Source organism: Neopsephotus bourkii, unplaced genomic scaffold (genome assembly GCF_033783945.1).
Source record: "Neopsephotus bourkii isolate Nb327-2 ecotype Australia unplaced genomic scaffold, CSIRO-AGI_Nbou_v1 NB_333, whole genome shotgun sequence".
Taxonomy (NCBI): domain Eukaryota; kingdom Metazoa; phylum Chordata; class Aves; order Psittaciformes; family Psittacidae; genus Neopsephotus; species Neopsephotus bourkii.
This window is the reverse complement of record NW_026900839.1, coordinates 1,286,202-1,309,233: the sequence shown is the minus strand read 5'-3', so window position 1 is coordinate 1,309,233 and position 23,032 is coordinate 1,286,202. Positions and strand designations below refer to the sequence as shown.

The following is a 23,032-nucleotide window of genomic DNA, read 5'->3' as shown; positions in this document are numbered from 1 at the left end:
CACCGCCCAGCCGCGGTGTGTGCGTTCGCGCCCCCTCAGGCTGTGGTGAGCCCAGCTGCGCGGCCGGCCGGGGTCGTTACCAGAGATGTGAGCAGAAACTGGGCGCTAAAATGAGCCTTCCAAATGTGTGCGGTTGGCTGGGGGCAGCGCCTGCCTGCCCACAAATAGTGGTTGAAATAGGGAATTGGAGAACTCCCAGCCGGGTTCAGAGAGATCCGGTAGGAATTTGGGTCTAATTTGGTGGTAGTTCAGAGACAAGGGATTAATTTTCCTTTCCCCCGCCTTTAAAATGTTTTTTTGGAGCAGCCTGAGTTATTGTCGTAGATCGCACAGTTTTCTGTGATTGTTCTAGTCAGTCGTGCTGTGTTAACTCCTATACTTTAAATAATTCAACTTAGTAAACAATAGAAACAATAAAAACTTATTTTTGTGGCAATAACTTCAACTGTAAAGTTCCTCCTTTCAATTAGAATTCTAATCAAGAGGCTTGTGTTTAAGAAAGTAATACTATATTAAATACCTGAATTACATATTTACCACATGCACACCGTCATACATGAACTGGATTTAAGCTGGTAAGAACCTTTGGGACCTGAGATTTCTAGTTTCAGGACAGGGTTTGTTTTAATTCACAGGCCTGGCTGTTAAGGACATTGGATCTTGGCTGTGTCTCGTGTTGCCCGTGAGGCTCAGGTAACTTACTTGTTACTTTGTTTGGTGAAAAATGCCTTTTCCCTCTTCCCAGTCTCACTGGGTGTGGGTATCAGCTGCAGCTACGCCTATGAACACAGCAGCTTAACAACACAGGGCTGTGCAGCGGGTTGTAGGCAAACACTGCCACAGAACCAGCAAAGCAAATAGTAGGTGGCTTTCATACGCTAAGGAAATACCATTATTTGAACTTTGGAAGACTTCCTATTGCCAGGACATATGATTGAGTGTTTTCAATGTGATGTAACTGTGCTACCTGCTATCTAGGGCTCTGCAGAATTAGGTCAGCTCTGATTTCTCTGGGGAAAGAAACCACCACCACACATCAGAAAAACAAACCACCAAAACCTGTTTCAAATCCCTCTGAACCCTTCAGAATACTGGGTGTGTGCTGTGGTCCTCCGTGGTAAGAGACAACATGATTAATGTTACTTCAGCAAAGTTTGTGTAGTGTCTCCTAGGAACAGTAGTTTCTGCATCACTGCCTTATGCCTAAGTTTGGTGAGTACTCGCGTAGAACAGTTCCAGTACGTTAAGTCAGTTGGTTGCTTACAGAGTGCTGAAAAATCTGCTGGAAACGGTCAGAGAAAGTCTAGTAACTGGTTGAGAAAGAGGGTGAAAGGCAAATGGCACATGTAGCATCTGGGAGGTCACCCACTGCAAAGGGCAACAAGAAGAAAACTCTTTAAACACGCAAGTATGGAGGCGAAAGGTGGTCAAGGATTAAGGCAATCCTCATCTAGCAGTTTGTGATGCCTTTTTAGTTACAGAATTTGGGTATTTTATCTTAATTAAACCAGCCACCTCAGTATTGATTTTGAAAGTAAGGTCTCCTTGGGTAACTTAGAATTAACTTATTGTAAATGTAATCCTACTGCAGGGTTTTACCTGTGAATCCTGCTTTAAAAAGTGTCCATTCCCTTATAGGAAAGGGATCATTTTTACTCCTTTTATGTTTCTGACCAATACCACATTCTCTGCAAACCACCAGAAGTAGATCCAAGTCCCTGTAAACATGTGCATGTTTATAGCCAGAATTTAGACATTCCTTTCCAAGAAAACATTCACATAATGAATGTCCCCAGCTCAAGAAACATGTTCTTGAGCAGTATTATACCAGAGAAGTAAGAGCAACAGTACTGTGAAGAATTTGTGCTTATTAGTAAAAGCAAATACAGCTCCTTTCTCAAATCACTAAGATATGCTCCCAAAAATTAGGAAGCCTCTCTAAATGCAGGAAAAAAGGGAAGATTTAAGCTCCTAGCTGAGTGGTAATGAAGACAGCTACAGTGTAGTGCCAAGCTCTGGGAATTGTTGGGAGCCAGTCTGTTGCTGTCTGAAGCAGTGGTCATCCTGCTCTATACCAGCGTTAAGCTGTCCTTGCTGCCAGCAGTGAACAGCCGACTGTTGTAAATTGTGCTATTGCATAGGCGTAAATTGTGGTATAATAGAATCGATTGGACTGAGTTGTACTGCAGAGCCTGCCCCAGGAATTTCTCTAGTTGCAAAATTCCTTGCCTTAGGAATTGCTCTAGGGCAAGTAGAGACCAGCAATACAATCTTGTAACCTCTGGTTGTCCGAGAGAAGCACCTTTGCAACAGTGATGCAAGTTCGCCATTCCTGGGATGAGCCGTTCCCAGCACACAGCTATCAGATACATGTAAACATCAGAGGTAATTTGATCAACTGGTAGTTTCTGTGATCTCTAATATAAAGTCTCTGTATTGTAATAAGATTACAGTCAGATTGAAAAAGGTCAGTGATGTGTCAGTAGGGGGAGGGAAATCACAGAAACCTGCAGGTAGTAGTAAATGAGTTAAACTGAGAACTGTCACACACTTCCACACATTTGTGGGAAATTTAATCTACTGCTGACTTCACTCAGGTGCCCACTTCCCACTAAAGGACAGGCCTTTGAGTCACTTTCGTGCCCAGAAGCCAGCAACCTAGTGGTAGTTCTGGTTGCTTGTATTAAAAATACATTTCATTATTCTGTCTAAGAATGCTGAATTTGGGGGAGTGTTTGTCTCAATTCACATGTTTGAAATACCTGATACTAGTTCTCCAGATAAAATTGTTTTAGCCACTTCATGTTAGCCTTCCTGTCTTCTGTAATCTCTGCATTGATACACTTTCAACTGATAAATGTATGCCATAATTAGACAAAATAGTTCAGTAATGCATGTTGCTATTTATATGCCTCAGGTTAAAGTCAGATATGATGGAAGAATAAATACAGATTCTGAAAACCATTGTCTTAATACATCTCATACCAAATGTAAATATTTCTATTTCCTCCTGTGAGGCAAGGTTAAGAGAAACGCCCTGAATTTGTTCAAAGAAGCCTTTCAGGTGGTACAATGGAATAAATGAATACAAAAAATACAGGATTCTCATTTTATACTTGCATTAAAAACAGCTAATTGCATACTGATTTTTTTTGGTAAAGTATTTAAATGCATAACCTATTCCTTATTCACAAAAGGTGGTGGTGTGTCTGGGTTATTATAGCTGAAGAAAATGAGAAGAACATCTTTCTTCCACCTTTGCAGTATACTGGAAAGCTGTCGATAAAAGCTATTAACTTACAAAAAAAAGTCATGATGTGAAGCATACTCCAGTAAAAGCAAATTTGTATTGTTGAGTTGTCCTCCATCAAATAATATATAAACTTTGGGCTGTTTCTAGAGATTTCATGCTATAATCCTTAATGATGAGGTGACAGTGGAACATTTAAAAGGGCTTCTGTAATGTAAAAAAATAATTACATCTTTACTGAAAAAGAAAACTCATTTTGTCCCTGTCCATGGCAGGGGGTTGGAATGAGACAACATAAGGTCCTTTTCAACCCCAACTATTCTATGAAATTCATCGCTCACTGCACACCCTTACAAGACATTCAGAAACCAGGATGGATTTGGATGCTGAACGAGAGCTTGCACATAAAAGCATAGCAGACTTTGTTGTGTGACTTTTGAAGAGGGGAGGAATTTGGATTTGTGGAAGAAAGCAGTTTTACAGAACTATAAAACCAGTCCACAAGCTTCTCTGTTCCAGCAGTCCATGCAGACACCAACTTTGGAGTCCTCCTCCCACCCCTGGGGAAAACTAACCACACACACACTATGGGGAAAGAACAGAAGAAACCCCGCACCAGAAAAACAAATCCAAACCCCACTACATGTTTTAATTCAGAATCACTTGCACATCTTAAAGGTCAGCACTGGATTATATATAACCTGACCAAAACTCCCCCTGGAGCCTGTCACCAACTGTCATGTAGCTATGAATAGGTATAAGAGTCACCCACTTGGGAACATTCATTAGTTTGAAGTACTACTGATATCTGTGTGCACAGAAATGTCCCACATAATTCACTTAAGTTCTCTCCAGATCCTAAATCCCCATCAGCAAACCTGAGCAAACTAACCCAATCATTAGTGTTACTCTTTCACTGGCACACTTAAAGAAAAGGCAAAGGCACCCCTTTGTGTGAGTGTGTATCATTTATTGTAGTTCAAGAGAGTCAGGAATTAACAGAAGACACAGCGAAAAAAAAAAAAAACCAGAAGAAAAACAACCTTTTTTTTTTTTTCAGACTTAATTTTAAAACACCGTGGTTTCAAATCCTTTTTAAAAAGGAAATTCAAGTATCAGATGCAGGGGGCAGTAAATACAAAAATGTCTGTGAATCCTTTTTTTTTTTATTATTTTTTTATTTAAAAATGTAAGTCTACATTTCCTGCACCCTTTCTGCTTTGGTAAGGCCAAGCCATGGATATAAATTGGTACGCAACATAAAAAATGACCCCCTGCCCCAAACTGCAACCTCCGAGACTAAAAGGATCTGCTCTCTGCAGACAAGCTCTAATGGCTCAGAACTGTCATTTAGCATATATCAGATCTGCAGCATTGAAAGAATGGAGTTTGTTTCTTTAAAAGTCACTGAAATCCTGGTATTCCCGAGCATCGCATCCACAGCAGCTGTTTCAACATGTTTCTATCTCAAGGCTTTTCAAAAATACCAGAGCATCTACATCAACAGAAAGAGAAGGGACAGTTCAAAGAACGGAAATGAAAATCCATGTGTGAAATCGTTCCTTTTTTGAAGTTATCCTTGTGTCTAACACCAATTAAAAACCAGAAATGCAAATATGCATAATAGAAAAATACGATCCCAAGATTAACACTTTGTTGCAGGCACAGTTATCCCATGGAATATGTTCTTTTGAGGGCAGGGGAATGATTTTGATTTTCACAGGGATTTTTGTTTTTGCATTACAAAAAGAAAAATAGGACAGCAGTGCAGGTTTGACGGAAGAGGAAAAAAAAAAAGGAGGGAAAGAGGAAAAAGTTACTTTAGCAGCAAAATGTCCAAGGTTCTAACCACAATCAAATTAACGGATATCTGGCTGTAAAAAATAAGGTTGAAGGGATGCTGCCCTGATCCATTCATCTCTGCTAAAATAATTCAGCTGTAAAAACTCCAAAACGTGACATACTGAAGGACAGTTTTGTAACATAAGCAACTTCCTAGCTTGTCCTCCATGTTATTGACCATCCTTATCACTTAAATATATGTACAAGAATTAAGCTGCTTTCCTCCTTGTCCACATGCTTCTGGTCACCACTGGAAGCCAGTGCCAGTGGGTGTGCTAATCCCATCAACAGCTTGCAAAGGGTATCTGCTCCACTACCACCCGAACAGCCCACGCCCTGCTCTTCCCACTGGTGTCGGCGTGCACTGCAAGGGAATTCTTAATGGTCAGCGTTCTGCTTGTCTCTCATCCAGGCTTGGATTTGCTCTTTAAGTTCTGGCACTAGTAATGTAAAGGAGAAAAAAGAAGAATTATTAATCTGCAGTTAAATTATATGTATTCTACTGTAAGGAAGCTCCTCATGACTGATTTCTTTTCCAGAAACCTAATCAGGAATGTCTTCTCTATCAATGTATTTTCTGCACAGCTTTGAGTAAATGACTCATTTCCCTACCACAATAATATCCTTTGGCCTGGTAGTTATGAAGTCAAGGACATGGGATTTCTTTCCCAGAAAAAGGAAAAGCAGAAGGAACTAACCTTTCTGTGCGCATTGAGGTGAAGGAACCATTACCTCCACTGAGGTTTCAATGCTGTCTTCTGACAGTATACAGAACAGGGCTAGAGCACCTCTCCTGTGATGACAGGCCTTGAGAAGGCTCAGGGGAGACCTTGTAACAGTCTTCCAGTACCTAAAGGAGGCTTCCAAGAAGTCTGGAGAGGGACCTTTTACAAAAGCATGTAGGGACAGGACAAAGGGGAATGGATTTAAACTGAAAGAGAAGAGACTGGGATGCGATCTTAGGAAGTTCTTCCCTGTGAGGGTGCTGAGGTGCTGGCACAGGTTATCCAGAGAAGCTGTGGCTGCCCCATGCAGTATTCAAGGTCAGGTTGATGGAGCTTGGAGCGACCTGCTCTAGTAGAAGGTGTCCCTGCCCATGGCAAGGGGTTGGAACTTTAAGGCCCCTTCAAACCCAAACCATTATTCGATGATTCTACGAGAACACACTGCATGGAAATTGCTTCCCCCAGTCTATAGCAGTTCCACTGGTGAATGTTAAACTGATACCTGGTTCCAGCATATTTTCTGTCAGTGTCTGACGATTGAAAGGGTCAGTGGAAGAGTTCAGCAGATGCCTCAGGATGATTGACCTGTCCATAATAGTGCCAGAGGGCAGCCTCACAGGATCAGTCATCAGGGTGTCCATAAGTGGATCTGGGGGCACAAAGGATCTCATTAAATTGGAGACAATAGCTACAAATTTTATCTGCACACAAAACCACAGTGCAGAACTGATTATTCAGGGTCCCCAGTCAAGTGCGTTGCTGGAGATACAGAAAAGGGTTAGTACAAGCAGTGGATTTGAGCCTTTATTCTCTTTATTCCATATTATTTTCCCTTCCTGATCTGGGGCAAAGCATTAGCTATTTTAACTCGATTTTCAAATTATTATTTTAACTGTGCTAAAGTACATGTAAGCAAAACATGGATAGAATTGGACAGTCACAGTATCACAGTATGTTAGAGATTGGAAGGGACCTCAAAAGATCATCTAGTCCAATCCCAGGGAAAGCAAAAAGACACTCTTAGCTCTCTCTATTTACTTATTAAATTGAAACAGAGCAGGATGCAAGGCTTCTTAAACAAAACTAAGTTTCTATTAAGATACATCAAAGTAACAAACCAAATCCCTGTTCTCCTAACAAGCCAGTATTTAAGAATCCCAACTTGCCTCTGAATTCATCCGGAGCATCGCTGTAATCAATTTCTGCACGGGCATTCTTGGCAACAATCTCCTCCACTTTCTCTGCCAGAAGTTTGAATTTCTCTATTGCTATGGTTGACTTGATTCCAGCCTTCCTCATCTTGGAGATCACCTCCTCAAAGAGCTCTTTACTGTAGGACCTCTACAAGCAAAGCATAAAAAGACCTCTTTGATGAGCAGTATCATCCTAATATGCCATAAAGATTTTAATGCATTCTTTTAAGGTTAAGAAAGAGAAATCAATGAAATCTCAGCATCACATCAGGTAGAAAACATTTCACCCAGTTTATCTTTGGGGTGGACTTGGGCTTTTTTTGACTGGTCTTCACTGTTACAGAACTGTTCAGACCAACAAAAAAGGCAACATCACCTAATCAAAACGACCAAGACATTCAGAGAGACTATAATTATTGGCACTGTCCCTCTGACAACACACCCATCCTGCCACTCCTGTCTGTATTCTCATTCTCACAAGTCTTGGCTGAAAACACTGCATAAGAAGAGAAGTGGTTTTGATTCTTTAACTTCTCTGATAGTGTGCAAGGCAGCAATGGGAAAGAAGTGATTGTTTCTCCTAATCCAAACAAAAACCCCACCCCATGATGTTACAGAAATAGTAAAACAACTAAGAGGGAGCTAATGCTGGTTGGGAACTTGCCAGGTGGTGCAATCAGAGCTGTACAGCTGCACAGTACAACATTCAAAGGGACCAACTGCATATCCTATAGTTTCTACTGGGGTGAGCATTGCTCTCATGTAAAAACAGAAAGTTAGGCAAGGGCTTTTGAAAGCTGCTTATGTTCTAAAGACACCATTTTCTTCTCAGTTCACAATGCCATGTTTTGATATAAGCCTTTTAATAAAATTGTTATTTACAGTGCCATGCAAGGTTGAATTAAATGACAAAACAAAACCACACTAAGCCTCACAGATTTCTGTTTTCCTTGGGGGTTTTAAAATGTTCAGCACAGCCTTCCTCCTTTCATCGACACTGCATCGCATCAAAAAATACCATTCACTACTTGGGCCATGCAGTGCCCACCCAAACTCCTTTCTAGCCCATGAACAGAGCTATGGCAACACGCCCAGGGTTTTAGAAGTGTTTTCAGATCCCTTCTGATCGTGCTAGGATTTGCAAATGGGAAGTGTATCAAAATGCTTTAAAGAAACCCTGCCATGATCAAGCAACTTTTTGTTTTGTTTTGTTTTTCCTCTCCTAATACCAGCAGCCATTACTGGGCATTTCCTCGGTGTTTCTTTCCTGTCATTGACAGTTTCTAAGATACTGGTCAGCCCACCCCTTTTTTTTTAATGAAGGGCCACTTTGTTAATTAAGCTTTATTCCAGTTCCCACACCAGCAAGCTGCTTTCTCTTTAATCCCTCTGTCATGTGCATTTTGCTGTGGCATAGATGAATGAATGATGGGTAAAATTCTCACTTTCACGTGTACTGAACAGCACAAAACACTCCCTGGGTGCTCATTATACACATGCAAACACACAAGGTCTGTTTCACAAGTGTTACTGATGTTATCTGCAATTATCAGGACTTCACTAATTACAGAAAAGGGATCATAAGTTACTCCAACACCTCTGATCCGCTCAGCATGCAAATACAGCTTCATGTGCTGTGAAACAGCTGCCACTAGAATTTTTCCCCCTAGATCTTGAGAAGTTTGTATTATAAGACACAGGTGTGGAGAGATGCAAGTCCGTTGTCTGATAGGTTTACAGAAGTGAGGGACAGCTCATCTATCATCAGAACTAATGGTCTGCTCTGAAGACTCCCATGAGGAGTTCAAGGACGCCTTTAACTGTCTCACATCCACTGTGCTTTGTCAGTTTATTGCAGAGCCATTTAATGAAGTGATAGAAAAGGGAATACAATTTGGAAACTGTTAGTCTAGAGAAAGAACTTTGGATTGCTAAATGAGGCTCTTAGTCTCAGCTCCGTTTCATGTGTTCTTGATGAGGAAGCAGGAAAGGAGTTAAAACTCTTTGTGTGGTTCTGTTTTCCCACTTGGAAAAATTAGAACCAAGTACTTCTGGTACTTTACACCAAGGGTGTGTGTAGCTCATAAGTGACTAATGCTCAGGAAATTCCCTACACGTGTGAAGTGCTACAGATGTTTATGTGCATCTGTAGGTTTGCAAAACGCTACCCATCCACAAAGAGCAGACAGAATACGGACAGGGCTGATGTGCTGAAAGAAAACAAACTGCAAGCACGTATGATGGAACTGGGTGGCAGGAAGATGAAACTCTTCTAGAGGATTCTGCAAAGTCCTCTTCCTCTACAGTGCTTTTTGCTTTTGTCCTCCCCGCTCATGTCTCTGGAGCTCACCTGATCATCAGCAATTGCTTTAGCGAAGCGAGCACAGTCAAGCTGCAGGTAAATGTCAGTCAGTTGGTCCAACAGCTTCTTTGGTTCAAACCCGTATTTCTCAGGGTTTTCAACTTTCAGGTCACGGCACTTAGGCCCACACAGCTGCTGCAAGTTAAAGTTCAACATAGCAGCCAGTCGTGGTCCGAGTTCCTACAAGGCCAAAGTAAAAGAGCAATAAAGATTATCATCACTGGATCTGCATACAGCAAGATCAGGAATTATTAACTAATAAAATCATCCTTTTGTAGACTGGAGGAAGTATCTTTATGCATAATTTCCACTTAAAAAAATGAATGCAAACAACTTCTGTCTAGAAGGATCACATCATCTCACTGATTCAACATCAAATAACTTCAACAGCAATTAGATTTCAATGAGTTGGAGAAAGGGAGGAAAATGGAGACAAAGGGCTACCAAACATTTCCAGGTTATTATCCAACAGCAGGGATGTTACAGAAGCCAAAAACCAAGATAAGTCTGAACAGGACTTACAGGTCTGAGAAAAGGCTTCTGAACCTGCTTGGTAAGGATGTGGAACATATCCACAGTTTCCGTTGCCAGGGCAAGATAGGAACGAGATACACGCTCATCCTGAGCCAGCTGGGACTGCCGAGCCTGCTGCTGCTCCTAGAAAAGAAACCTTCAGTGGTTACAAGCCCATGGAATTCCCTACATCATCAGCCCTCAAAAAAGTCATAGTGCTAACATGGTCCAGACAGACAGACGAGCAGATGGCAGTTCAAATACAGCTGTGATACATGGGTTAGTTTAAGGTACAGCTCACTTCTACTACGCGCTGCTAAAGCCTGTACCAATCTTCCAGATTCCTGCAGCACTATAACATCAGTGTGCATGGTATCACAAGACCCAGGGGTCACTGAGCCTGTTCACATCCTGTAACTGCTCCTCACAGTTGCAGACCTGTGTTATGCATCCTTTCCATCCAAAAGCCTCAAGATCAACTTGGGACCTGAGAGTCAGGTGAGGTTCTCTCTAATTTATGCCCCACCATAAGTAATAAACCCTCCACACTGGGACAATCTGTAGGTATGAAGCAGTGGATTTTGTCACTAAAGTAATGGCTTTACCTTGCTAGGAGGCATAAACAAGAAGAGCATACCAGAATCACTTTAACAAACAAGATCTGGATAGCTTTTTCTTTTGAAATTCTTTTTTAAAATCAATAACCTTAAAATAGAAATGCCTGGCATTGGTGGATCAACACACAATTATTGTTTGATCAGAGGTAAAGGGCTCTAATGGTCTGCATCAAACCTACCCCAGATCAATGCATTAACAAAATAAAAGCTTCTATTCCTTGAAGCCAATTCCACTGGCGAGCATCTTCCAAAAGTTCCTTCAAGAAGGTTAAAGTCTCAGTTTCTCCACTTAGAATTAAGTGTAGAGTAACTTAAAACTTCACATTATCTCTACTTCACACCACACTCTTTGCCACCCACAACCTAACTACGTAGCATGAGGGGTTTTCACAGAAAGCCATCCAGAGTGACCACAGCAATAGTGGCAGCAAGAAAAATCATTGAGAGCTGCTTCCCACGAGCAGACCTTTGGTGCTGCCCCTTATTAAAAAGGGTTTTTTAATGGTCTTACACTAAAAAATTATAAGTAAAGAGCACTTGGAAACACATCTCTGCTCACCCTGGGCAGCAGGTCCCATTGTTCTTTATTCTTCATCTCCTCTTGCACTTCATGGATACGTTTTAGGGACTCCAGACTCTCATCCAGCAAGAAAGTTGTGTCATTTATCAGCATGTTGATGTAGCGAACAAACTGCTTCCCAGAGCTGCAAGCATTGAAACAGGGTTATCACAGCAGAGTAGATGGGTGTGCAGCCAGCCTGCAACCCCTGATTTCAAACAATGATCCCATTCCCCAAGCTAAGTTGATTGTGGTGTCCAGAGCTCAGTTTAGAAACACTCCAGTTCCACTGGAAGGGGTTACCATTTAAAACACAATGGAACACAACATCACCCATTCCCAATGGTAAGGATCTCCTCAGGTCATTGCCTGAGTATCTTGCATGACAGTAAACAGTATTAGACATGTCTTACTTGAACTCTTCCATAAAGGTACCATGGTGGGCTATATTCTGCCAGAGGCTCTTGAAAATGGTACTGATGTGGTAGCGGATTGTAAACTTGTCATAGAACTCGCTCGTGGCTCCAGTATGTTCAACATCTGAGCAAGAAAGCAGAGCCCAGAACTGAAATCAACACTTTCCTCCCAGGATTCACCTACAACATGCTACCTCTCTCCCCTGCTGCCTCCAATGAGCTTAAAGCACCAAGCTTTAATAAATGAAATTGAATTCACATTCAAGAAGTTCTCCATCTTAATCCCCACTAAAAGCAGCAGCACTGCCTGTTTTCTAATCCAGAACCAACCTGTTTCTTAAGAAAAACCCTCAGAAACCAGAACTTCTGTTCTATTCAACTCCTCTCTGCTATTTACCTCAGTCTAAAATTTCCCTAATAAAACTGGGAACACTGCAAAACCAGCTATTTCTACAGGTGCAAAACCCTTCTCTAAAGCATGAGTAGCAAAATGACAGTCACAGATTTTAAAATCCCAATCCTCCTTTATAAAGCAAACAAAAAGCTTCCAGTTTCCCACCTAAACACCCCAAAACCAACTGTGACATCCATCTACAGCGCTAGCTGTCAGTGCACGTGCAGACTGTAGGACTAGAATTCTCGAGGTTCCACCCAATGCTATTTCCCCCAATTCCTGAGCAACAAAGCCTCATCTTTACAAGACTTAAGATCTACCTGGCTTTTGGTTTTGTGTTGTGGCTTTAAGGGTTACTACTAACATAGCCTTTTGCCTTGTAACACTCCCTTGCTTACAGTACACTGGGTCAACTATAGACTTACCTGTGTAAAACTTCATCAAGGAGGGGACTAACAATTTGGTGGAGAGAGGATGATTCTCAATCATTTCAAAGAACTTTTGGGTCCGGGGCTGAACAGCTGGATTTGTCATGAACATCACTTCCACCAGCTTGGCTACTAAATAAGGATTTCGGATGTAGTTCTGGTTGCAGAGCATCACTACAAGGAACATCACTACGTCCTGAGTACAGGGCTCATAAAGCACCTGAGGAGCATATCTGAAAAGAGGAAGATAAGGAAAACAAAGTGGAAAGCCCCAACACTGTATTGTCTATAGTTATCAAGTTCAGATTACTCTTGAGAGTGGGGATGCTGAGCTCACCTCAGCAAAGCTAATGGCATAATCTTACAGCTGTTGTTAAAAACCAGAATATTAACCACAAAATAGCTAGAAAACTACTTTGAAACCCTAAACTTCTGTGCACACCACCTGTGTCAGGGGTAGCTGGGGGTACAAAGTCCCTTTAGATAGAACTTTACTTACTGTACAATAAAAAATAAAAACTCAGCAACATCTTCCACGTAAAACTCTGGCAATGCTGCAAATACCTTCGGAACTTCAGGAGTTAAAGGCAGTTTTATGCTGTGGAATAAGAGAGACAACAAACAAGACATAAAACTGCAGGGTTAAGTCAAAAGTGTCATGAGATCTCTATGGAATTCTCCTATGGGAACACTTGACAAGAGTTCTGATATTAACTTTTACAACTCCATGTCAGTACTTCAAGGGTACTAAACATACCCAAGGGTTGCTCCCCATGCCCTCCAGCCGAACCCTGAACTATAAATAAGGCATATATCCCATGCAAGAATGTGTATCACTGACATGAATAAAGTAACAGTCACGTATGAATGCAGACACTGCAAAACCAAGTAGTAACATTTTAGAATGTAAAGGATCTAACACAATCTGAAGTCTCTTGGATACAACTTACAGAGATAATCCCGACACTCACTTGGGATAGGCAGGGTCAAGAATGCGAAGCATCAGCTGAATCACCATGCCATAGAAATTCAGACATCTCCTGAGGAAGTTTTCATCCAGCAAACCAGCATCTGCACAAGCCTTGCACCTCACCAGTTTCTGCAGAACACACATACAGAAGCTAAGACAGGGTAAGACAACGTAAAAGGGAGGTCAAGCCTATCCAAGCTAATCAATGTATCTGTGAGTTCTGACAACTATACAACAGTCTCTTCGTAAAGTATGCTCTCACTTGAAGAAAACAAGGCATATTAAGTGCCAACATATCGAAACCACACTCATAATTCAGAGTTGCAGGGACAGAGGAGCCTTTTACAAGCTTTATGAGAACAATGAAAGAAGTAAGAGCGGTATCAAAGTGGGAAAATGTGCAGTTAAAAGTCATTCTGATGATACAGCTCAGAAAACTTACATCAGTTTATACCAGAAAGATTTAAGCAGGTCAGAACTTCAAAAGAGGACTCCAGCATCCTCAGTCTTTGCAAGAATCCTACAGGAAGTAAGGCGCTCGAGAGTTCCATCCCCATCTCAGGCATGCATTGTGCACACACAACTACCCCTGAACAAACCACAATCCCTTTGCTTGTTCTCTCTCCAATAAAAACGGTATCTTCTTCTCTCTTTTGTTACTCTGAATTTTAAATTCCCCATTAATGATATTGTATCACAGCCACCATCTGGTGCAGTACTCACAGGGTTCATAGATTCAAAACCATCATTTCAAGATGCATTTAAACACCAGGACCCACCAGACAGACAGGCTGACAAAGGCATTTAGCTGAGAACTGAATCACTTACAAACCTTAAGCTGTGTCTTGCAACGTTTCAGCATTTCTCGATGCCTGGTAGCCAGAGGAGAATCCTTCCATTGACTTTCATTGTTCTTCAAATCTTCAACAGTCCTGAAAACCACATGCAGCAATTGGTTATCCTGACAGAGAGGATATGTAGTGCCATCTACAAGGCATTTAACCTACTTATCTGCTAAATATCGAGGAAATACAGAGAAATCAGCTACCATCATAGCAAGAAAAATACACTGCTTTAGTAAATGCAGACTGAACATCTGCACAGTGCATCTGAAGGCACTGCATGCACTAGGTCCAACATACACCCCTGTCAGACAAAGCAGAGCAGTACAAAAAGATAAAAAAGGGATGAAGCACAGAAGGGATCTATTTATCCTGCCTGAAAACCTTATTTTATCCCCATTGGAGTCTACAGTCACGCTAAAGGAAGTCATTAAAATTAACCCTAACACAAAAAAGGTACTGTGTAAAATTAACCCAAACCCAATGAGCTATTTATAGAGGTCTCATTTATTTTCTAGTATCAGAAAAGAAAAAAGGAAAACAAAATCAGCCAAGGAAGAAAAAGGTGGCTGACAACAGGACTTGTTAGGAACACCTTCCCCTTCCCAAAGGTCCAAGTCTGCACCCTATGTTATCTTCTCACTGTTGTAAATGCTATTTTGCAGGTTTGTTCTACCCTTGTCATGCTCCACTCCCCACAACATTCAGGTCTGCAGAGCAGTACAATACATGAGCAGTCTGTAGTCTCCCTGGCAGCATCAGGACCAGTAAATCAAGGTGGCTGGTATCACCTTTCCTCCTTTTTCCATCTTCCCACTCTGCCCCACATAAGGGAACTTAAATGCATATTTACACACACCATTTACATTAAAAAAAACTCAATGTATTCCTGTATCTTAATCTTTTTAGAAAGGGCAGCTGATTAGAACAAAACTCATTATACTGAACCATATGAAAATGATCCTTTTTCATTCCTCCTCTAAACACAGATTCTTTTCCACATCAATCTCTGCCTAGAGCAGAAAAACATCCAGTGTCATTTCTTTATTACTAACATCTAATTACCTTGCCCAGCGCTGCAATTCATGGAAAACACTGAACACTGAGCTCCTACTGATGTCAGTAAAAGCCAAGAGCTCTTCACCCCACCCCATCAGATGGAGACTGCTGCATAAGCAACTCCTTTGCAGCAATTCTAAATAAGGACAAAGCAGCAATTCCTTTCTCAAACCAAATGTATGGCTTATTTACAAGTAATCCACAGGCTGTTTATATGAAAATCCTGTTTTCTTTAGAATATACTGACTTTTCCTGCTCTGGTCCCTGCAGCTTCCCCAGTTTTTGCCCTGCTTGTGCTTTAAAAGCTAAAAATGAAATCATAACAAGTGCAGTCCAAAACTCCTGTAATGAACTCATGGTATTAGTGCCAAGGGACATTTACCAAAATGCAGTGAGTGCATTTATAAACAATGGAAAATAGTGGTGATCAAAAATGTGCTCTAATTTTAACCGAGTTTTCTTCGAGGTTTAGCAACTATAAAAGTCTATTTGAATTTATGCCAAGAGAAACAGAAACCAGCAGGACCTTCTTGTCAACAACTTCACTTTAAAATGGTAAGCCACATGCTGAAGTACCTGTACATCGACAACATCAAGAGTTTATTCTTGAAGGGTTCCCTCCCTCCCTCTGCCCTGAGAGTACGACACATTACCCCACTTAAAGAAGCCAAGGAATTATCTTCTGGGACATACAAAACAGCTCAGGAATAACTAACAAGTTCTTGCTTCTGAAAGCACAAGTCATCTACAATGATTTGATGATCAGACAGGTAACTAAATGCACTCCTACACTGTGCTGAGCCCGAGGCACTATGTCCACACATTAGCAACCACACCATAGACTAAGTTATGATAAACAGCGTTAAGTAAAATGCTCTGAAGAGAATTGAATTATCTTTTAAATAGAATGGTCTTCTCACCAATTAGAGCTGCCTTGTGCAACCAGTATCTCCCATCCTACTATTACCTGAATTCCCATTTCAAGCCACAGCCCCTCAAGGTGAGCAAAAACTCCATGAGCAGCAGATCAACAAATAGCTAAGATGATCTCAGCCACAGTTCTACCCAAACTGTCGTTCTGATTTCATTTAGTTTACAGGACTTGCTGTCACAGCAAGAAGATGCTGCTGGGACTCCAGCATTAGCATGTTCTAACCTGTTGAGCTCCCGGATGGCCCGCAGCCTGCGTATGTACCGGCGGCAGCTTGGCAGGATTGAGAGATGATGGGCATGCAGGGTTAGGAAGAAACATTCTGTTGGGAATTTCGGCTCAGAAAATGGAGACGGATCCCTGTCTGGAAAACAAACCGAGTGTATAGGTGAATAAACTGAAAAATAAAATTGTCTAGAAGCAAGACCTTGAACTCCACTTGCCTTTTAAGGCAAATGAGAGCTGACAGCATCAAGAAAAAGCACTTACAAACTGGGCAGTTATTTGCAGTATCAAAACCAGAAGGCAAGTAAGTTATATATAGGTAGGTAAGTGTTTAATGTGTCTCAGTCAGAGTACTCACAAAGTTCAGTGATCCAGGCTGCAACATCCTCCATTGTTGCTTTCACTCTGGTCTCATCTGTTGGGAGGTCAATACGACACCTGGGATGGAATATGTACATGGGATCAACCGTTTCCAGCTTGATCTTTGTACTTAGTTGCTGTAGTACCCATAGGAAGTTGAGCATAAAGCCATCTGTAGATACCAAACGATCATCTGTCTGTGGGTAAGAAAGTGAATAGATGAAGACAAGCTTAGAGGCATGAGGGTGTTTTCTGCTGCTTTAACAGTATTTGATATAAATTAATTATGCATGTTCAAGAAAAGGGAGAAATGGTGAAGAACGTGGATCTGTAAGGAGACCTTTGTGACCATGGGAAGGTCACTTACTAACCAACATACTAACTTTATGGCTCAAGTAGTCATTCTCAAGAACATGAAACATATAAAAAGTAATAGAAGATGACCTAAGAAATTAAAAGGGCCTCTTTCACGAATGGTTTGCTACAGATACAGAGTTTCAGATAGTTGCTGAGTTTCATAAGTTTTATTTAAGTCTGAATTTTTTATTACTTTTTCACTGAAATTTCCCTAGTAAGGGTTCCAAATGTTTGCTTTTGAAATGGGGACTTGAAGACATCACTAATGCAAACTTCAGTTGCTGAGGATTTATCACAGGAAATGTGTGCAATGCATTAATTCAACAATGGCAAAACAACATCCCTGCTTGTTGTTTCACCACCAGTTCCTATCTGCATTACTCCTTTTACAGGAACCATACAAGCTGAGCAATTTCCTATCTAGGAAACAAGGTTTTTAAACACAGCCAATTGGAAGGAAGCCCCCATACATGTGGCTGGGGGAATTCAAAGGTTTAAACGTATAGAAACTCTGTTAATGAAGTTGTATGTCAGTCCTAAGAGAGGAAATAAGCTGCTCAAACGGGTAAAACAGAATCATTTCAGAAACTGAAATGTATTAAAAGAGAGAAAAGACTGAGGAGAGAGCTTCTTGCCTCAAAACTCTTTTGTCCTCCATTCAAGTGCCATCGGTGCATGAGCCAGCAACTGCTATTTGTGCATTAACTGCATCTACAAACCACATGAAGTGTTCCCCTTTATTTACCTGCATTTGTGCCTTTTTCATGTTGGCATTGACAACAGCTGCCATGTAATTGAGAGCTGCTTCTCGAGTTTCCCCATTCAGCAAAATACTGTGTAGAATCTTGAACAGCTCTTGCTGCAATGTCAAGTAAACATTCTGTCAGGTTGCACATACTTCTCACCATCGCATTCCTGCTTCCTACATTCTACAGATGCCACAAAACTAACTACAACTTCTGTTATGGTCTTCCTGTCAATTTTATCTGCATGTATTAGTTATGACATTAGCTGCAGAAAAGATTTCTGTACAGACTAGTACAACACACACCCTACTAATCCAGTCTGTATGTTTTTACTCATCCTTTAATGGGAACTACAACCCATGACTAACTGTTCTGCTATCTTCTGAATTGGCTTACAACCTTGGAGAAGTATTTGTAGCACTGATTTTTAACCCTAATTCCCTCCAGTCAACAAAAACTTGTAGTTTAACAAGTTATTGTTCTAATATTATATTCTTCATCTATGTCAAGACCAAAACCCCACAATATTTAGCCTATTCTTTAAACATGAGATGACTTACCCTTGCTAATTCCAGGTAATGCTGCAAAGACTGGCTAACAACCCGGGTGTTTTCAAGAGTAATGGCAGGCCCTGAGAAGTACTTTTCAACTACTTTGTTCTGAAAACAAAATGAAGATTGGCAAATGTATCAAACATAATGGGTAAGGGGAAGCAAACAAAGCAGCTCCACCATGCAACTATCAACATCCTTCTCTAACACTTACATCATCTTCAGCAAAGACAGAGAGACTGAAGAAGGCTCCGAGATAGGAAAGTCTCTGCAGCTCTCTTCCTGCACCCGTGCTTAAAGATTTAGGCAACCACAAGGGCAAAGAGACAACCTAGAAAACAGGAGAACCAGCAAGTTAATCAAAGGTGCCACGTCAGCCACACTGCTTTATCTGTGCTGTCACCTTTCAGTGTTTGCCACATGCCCTCGATGCTTTAACATTCAGTCATGCCAACAGCTAAATGGAAACATCTCCTCAGGATTTCAGCAATCAAAGCAGGTCTTTTGTCGTCCTAGTTTTTCTAAATCCTTTGGGAAAAGGATTCCCTTTACCAGTTTAAACTACTATCCAGCATGCAGCCCCTGTTTAGAGTTCAGGAGAACACTACCAATGTGGATTGTACAACACCAAAACCAACACGATTTACATGGTTCCTTTAACTTGAAAAACCCCAGAGGTAACACGCTTACCAGACTGCACATAGGGTGTGTTTTCCCAAACTTGATTTCACAAAGTTCACATAGTGCCTATAAGGAAATGCCAAGAAAAATTCCATTCATATGTAATTCCTAAGCAACCTGTCTGAAAGCAACAAGCTTAACATGGTAAAGAGCCAAACCTCAATCAGTGGAAAACTTTCACCTTCTACGATGCTGAAGACATATAAAAAAGAGCTAGAGCGCACCCTGCTCCCATTTTAGCTTTTACATCTGTTCCAAGTTGTCCCAAAAAAGCTAAACATGTCTCACAGGATAATAAAGGATTGCACTTATTGCAAAAATTAGCTGTGCAACTCGTTTGTTTGCCCAGGACACAACAATGCCTCTGCTGGACTCCTGAACTGCCACGGAAGAGTTGGTAACAGTAATTAATAGAGCAGTTGTTCTATACATACACCAAGGGCTTTGTCTTTGGAATCAGAGTGGAAAAATGTCCGATGAACACAGAAGCCAGAAACAAAGAATCCTAGCCAAGATCTCTAACTCACTTTCAACTGCAGCACAGAAAAAAGAAAGCAAGTATAACAGATGATCCTGAAAACACATACTGAAGGCTTCCACATGTCCCGCTTCTCCTCTATTACATGTTCTCATTCTTCAACTGTACTACACTTAGTAACTACTATTCCATCCTTTTGCTGCACGTCCCAGCTAGGTATGATCAAAATGGAATATCACTTTCAAGCAGCCCTTTCTTGTAGCTAACAGCCAGATTTGCCACAGTTTGCAATTTAAATTGGGAGGAATAACAAAGAAACAGCAAAAGTCCTAGAGCTGTTTAGTGGATTTGTTTTGCAGCACCCCAGACCAGCTAATGCCCTGAAGCACAAGTGAAATCTGAGATCTAACAGCCCTTTTTGTATCATAGATTGAAGATCCTAAAAACTGAAGGTGTTGCTGACAAAGCTCAGCTTAGCCAAGAATTCCTCTTGCTCCTTTGTGGCCAAGCATGCTTTGCAAAAGACCTTTCTGCTTTGTCAATAAAAGCAGTAAGAGGGAGGCAGACCTAGGACTAAAGTATGCACTTAGAGAAACCTAAAAATAAACCTCCCAACTTTTCAGCCAGGGACTATTATGACCTTTTCTGACATTAAACAGTCACCAATTTCAATAACTTTGGGTTTAATACAATAGATTTGAGTTTCCCACAAAGAAAAGTGAGTCCAAACACACACACTGGTATGGATATCAGGCCTTGTTTCCCAGACTTGCAGTATTATAACTAGTATCTGTGATGAAATCCATGCATGTGATTAATCCTACATTAAGCAATACATATAAGCATTTGAATAACCCACTATGCAAATGCTGTACATTAAGCTTACTATTGGCCTCAGACTCTACTAGATTTTAATGGTCTTGAAGACATCTCCTACAACATTCAGTTTCCAACAGAGTTTAACAGTAATCCACTAGCCCAAAATACTGAAGTATATTATGTTGTATAGAATCTGCAGAAGTTATCAATAACCATAAAGAAAGTGCTTCTAGAAATGCACAGTCCTTACCATAAGGGGGTATTTGAAATTGTCACTATCAAGGGAGCACTCTTTGGAAGCTACAGCCAGGCCTTGTAGGATGGGAATAAAGATCTGTAAAAGCAGAAGCAGATTACTTCATTCAAGAACAGGAAGCAATCAGATGACACTACTGCAGCACACAGCATGAAATGCCTGCTCATTCCTCCAGTACTGCAAGTTACACAAAAGGAAAATTAAGATCTCTTCTCTAAATGTGCAGCAGTTAAGCCTGAACACTTAAGAGATGATTCAAAGCTAAAAACCAATTTGCTTCATATAGTGCAAATGAGGTATCGACTTAATGCCTGGGCATAACAACTTATCCATAAGAACTACTTTCCCAGCACTTGTATGTATTATTCCTGATCATGTTCTAACTTGTTTCCAAACATTTACTTTGCAAACAAAATCAAACAGCATCATGTACATCTAGATATGGACCCAAAGCTAACAGATAGGAGCTGAAGCTGACAGTCATACCAGCACACTGCCAAAATCAGGTGTTCCATCAAAGTTCTCTGCATGGGGAAGCCTACATACATTTCATACAGGATTACTGCAGATACCATATGCATGTGTGCAAGCATGTACATTATACACACAAGCAAGAGCACAAGGTCTTTAGAGGTCTCCAACAATCTGATTGCCCAAATGTGTAATAATGTATTTGCCTATTACACTTGGGGTAATAATATAGCTTTAAATTTGCATGTCAATATAGCTTTTAACGTTGCAAGTTGGTTTTGTGCTGGTAAGTTTTAGCTGTGGTAAAAGATAATGAGCAGCAGACAAGGATTGTTATGAAAGAGGAAGTGACCTGACAGGAACTCATGAATCAAAAGTAATTATACCCCATTAGTAAGTCCCAATCACACAGCTCTGACATCTATACCCTCATAAAATACACTCTTGATTTGCAACAATTACAAGAGGTCCCACTGGATTTTAAATCTAAGTATATTGTGCTCTTCCTATGAAGACACAAAAATCAGTATTCAATTGTATTACAGAAAATTACTTTAAAGAGGTTATTGTCTCCTTCAGCTGGAGGAATGGTTCTCTTCTCCAGGGCAGATGGTGTTTAAATGTACTTTCAACTGCACGAACCTCTACTAAAGGTGTCCAGAAAGAGATGTTATTAAAAGGTACTTGCACAACACATAAAAATTGGCTATTGTAACCTCTTCTTCAAGATAGGAAGGCTCAAATGCCATTCTGAAGGCCCCTTTACAGCTAAGTCACATAATACTAAAGGGGCACTAAGCAGACACAACTACAACCTTACTGATCTACTTTAACATTATATGGGCTAGAAGTTTGTTAGGTTTGTATCTTAATTAGTAGGCCCTCCAGTGCTTATTAACAAATACAATTAGAGCCAGTAAATAATGAAAGTCAGTCTTATTCACAAAATGCTAATTGAGTTAAAAATGAACAAAACCAAACTCCAAGTGCTTAACAGGTCACCAGCCCCTGAAGTAATGTGAGATGTGGAATAAACCTTTGGAAATGCACTCTCTTGTATACTGCAAATACTAGAATCATATAATTATTTGGTTTTTACCTATGGCCTTACCTGTTTGAACACCTCTTCATCCTGGTAAGTTGTTCTTACCAATTCTTGGATGAAGCCAAATGGGAGATTCCTACACAGCATATATGGGACCAGCAAAGACTGCTGCTGCAATGACCTTGATTTGTATAAAAGAAAAAGAAATGAAGCCAGAACTACTGATTATTTGCAGTAGTATTTGCAGCAATTCAGAGTAATCACCTCTACGGATGTGCCAGAGAGCAGATTATCAACATGGAGACACACCTACTCCTTTCAAAACTAACCTTGTCTTTTCAAGTTACTTGTGGGAAGGGTATTCTGAACCAGATGCTGCTGCCAACATTACTCTTGAATTTAAGGGGGCTGGATGCAAACAACAGCTCCTGTGTGGTAACTGGGTCTCCCTTCTACTCCTCTTTAATGAAAAAACACCTTTTCTATAATGAAACCCCCCCCTTTGTTAAGTTAAACCAGTGAAGCAACAACAGTTCTTGACGTTTGCTTTTCCAGATTGAGAAATGAGTGCAACATTACTCTGTTCTGAATTAATACAGTCACTAAACTGCTCCCTAGCAATTATTAACAAAGTGAGGTTTTTTTCCTCATTACATATATAAAACTCATTCTAATGTCAACACTGGTGCACATAGAGACAAAACTAACCTCAAAGCACAGTGGATAACTGGTGCACCTTTAAAGATTATATCAGTATTGTCTGGAAATACAAACACAGAATTATGCAGATTTTAGTCAAAATCACATATCCTATCTTAAAACCCTTTTCACTGTTCCAGCTAAAGAGACTGCCCTTGAAACCTCAGAGTTGGGATCTAGTGCAGAATGCCTACACACAGGTTTCCACTACCAAATCTGTTCTGGGAAGCATTCTGAAGTGAA

At 40.7% G+C, this 23,032-nt stretch overlaps 1 protein-coding gene and 1 long non-coding RNA gene across 6 annotated transcripts in view; one reads left to right on the top strand and one right to left on the bottom strand.

The window, feature by feature from the left end:
• Positions 1-498: 498 nt before the first annotated feature.
• On the top strand, positions 499-3,146 carry LOC133209345 (uncharacterized). Its single transcript, XR_009724659.1, has 3 exons — positions 499-693; positions 979-1,212; positions 3,018-3,146. It is a non-coding gene; the product is annotated as an uncharacterized LOC133209345 (long non-coding RNA).
• Positions 3,147-4,406: 1,260 nt separating this feature from the next.
• UBE4B (ubiquitination factor E4B) overlaps positions 4,407-23,032 on the bottom strand; it is a 38,639-nt gene continuing 20,013 nt past the window's right edge. For 3 of the 5 annotated variants that reach the window (XM_061347944.1, XM_061347946.1, XM_061347947.1), the window contains 19 exons: positions 22,157-22,271; positions 20,569-20,652; positions 19,031-19,087; positions 18,555-18,671; positions 18,350-18,448; positions 17,789-17,902; positions 16,685-16,883; positions 16,327-16,465; positions 14,102-14,201; positions 13,271-13,398; positions 12,799-12,897; positions 12,297-12,532; positions 11,475-11,601; positions 11,062-11,206; positions 9,895-10,029; positions 9,361-9,552; positions 6,984-7,158; positions 6,320-6,466; positions 4,407-5,532 (listed from right to left, as the gene is read on the bottom strand). In XM_061347944.1, coding sequence (XP_061203928.1) covers positions 5,471-5,532; positions 6,320-6,466; positions 6,984-7,158; positions 9,361-9,552; positions 9,895-10,029; positions 11,062-11,206; positions 11,475-11,601; positions 12,297-12,532; positions 12,799-12,897; positions 13,271-13,398; positions 14,102-14,201; positions 16,327-16,465; positions 16,685-16,883; positions 17,789-17,902; positions 18,350-18,448; positions 18,555-18,671; positions 19,031-19,087; positions 20,569-20,652; positions 22,157-22,271 — 2,470 coding nt within the window. In that variant the 3' untranslated portion in view covers positions 4,407-5,470. Of the gene's footprint in view, positions 5,533-6,319; positions 6,467-6,906; positions 7,159-9,360; positions 9,553-9,894; positions 10,030-11,061; positions 11,207-11,474; positions 11,602-12,296; positions 12,533-12,798; positions 12,898-13,270; positions 13,399-14,101; positions 14,202-16,326; positions 16,466-16,684; positions 16,884-17,788; positions 17,903-18,349; positions 18,449-18,554; positions 18,672-19,030; positions 19,088-20,568; positions 20,653-22,156; positions 22,272-23,032 lie in introns of those variants that run through there. The other 2 variants (XM_061347942.1, XM_061347943.1) reach the window with 1 other exon arrangement.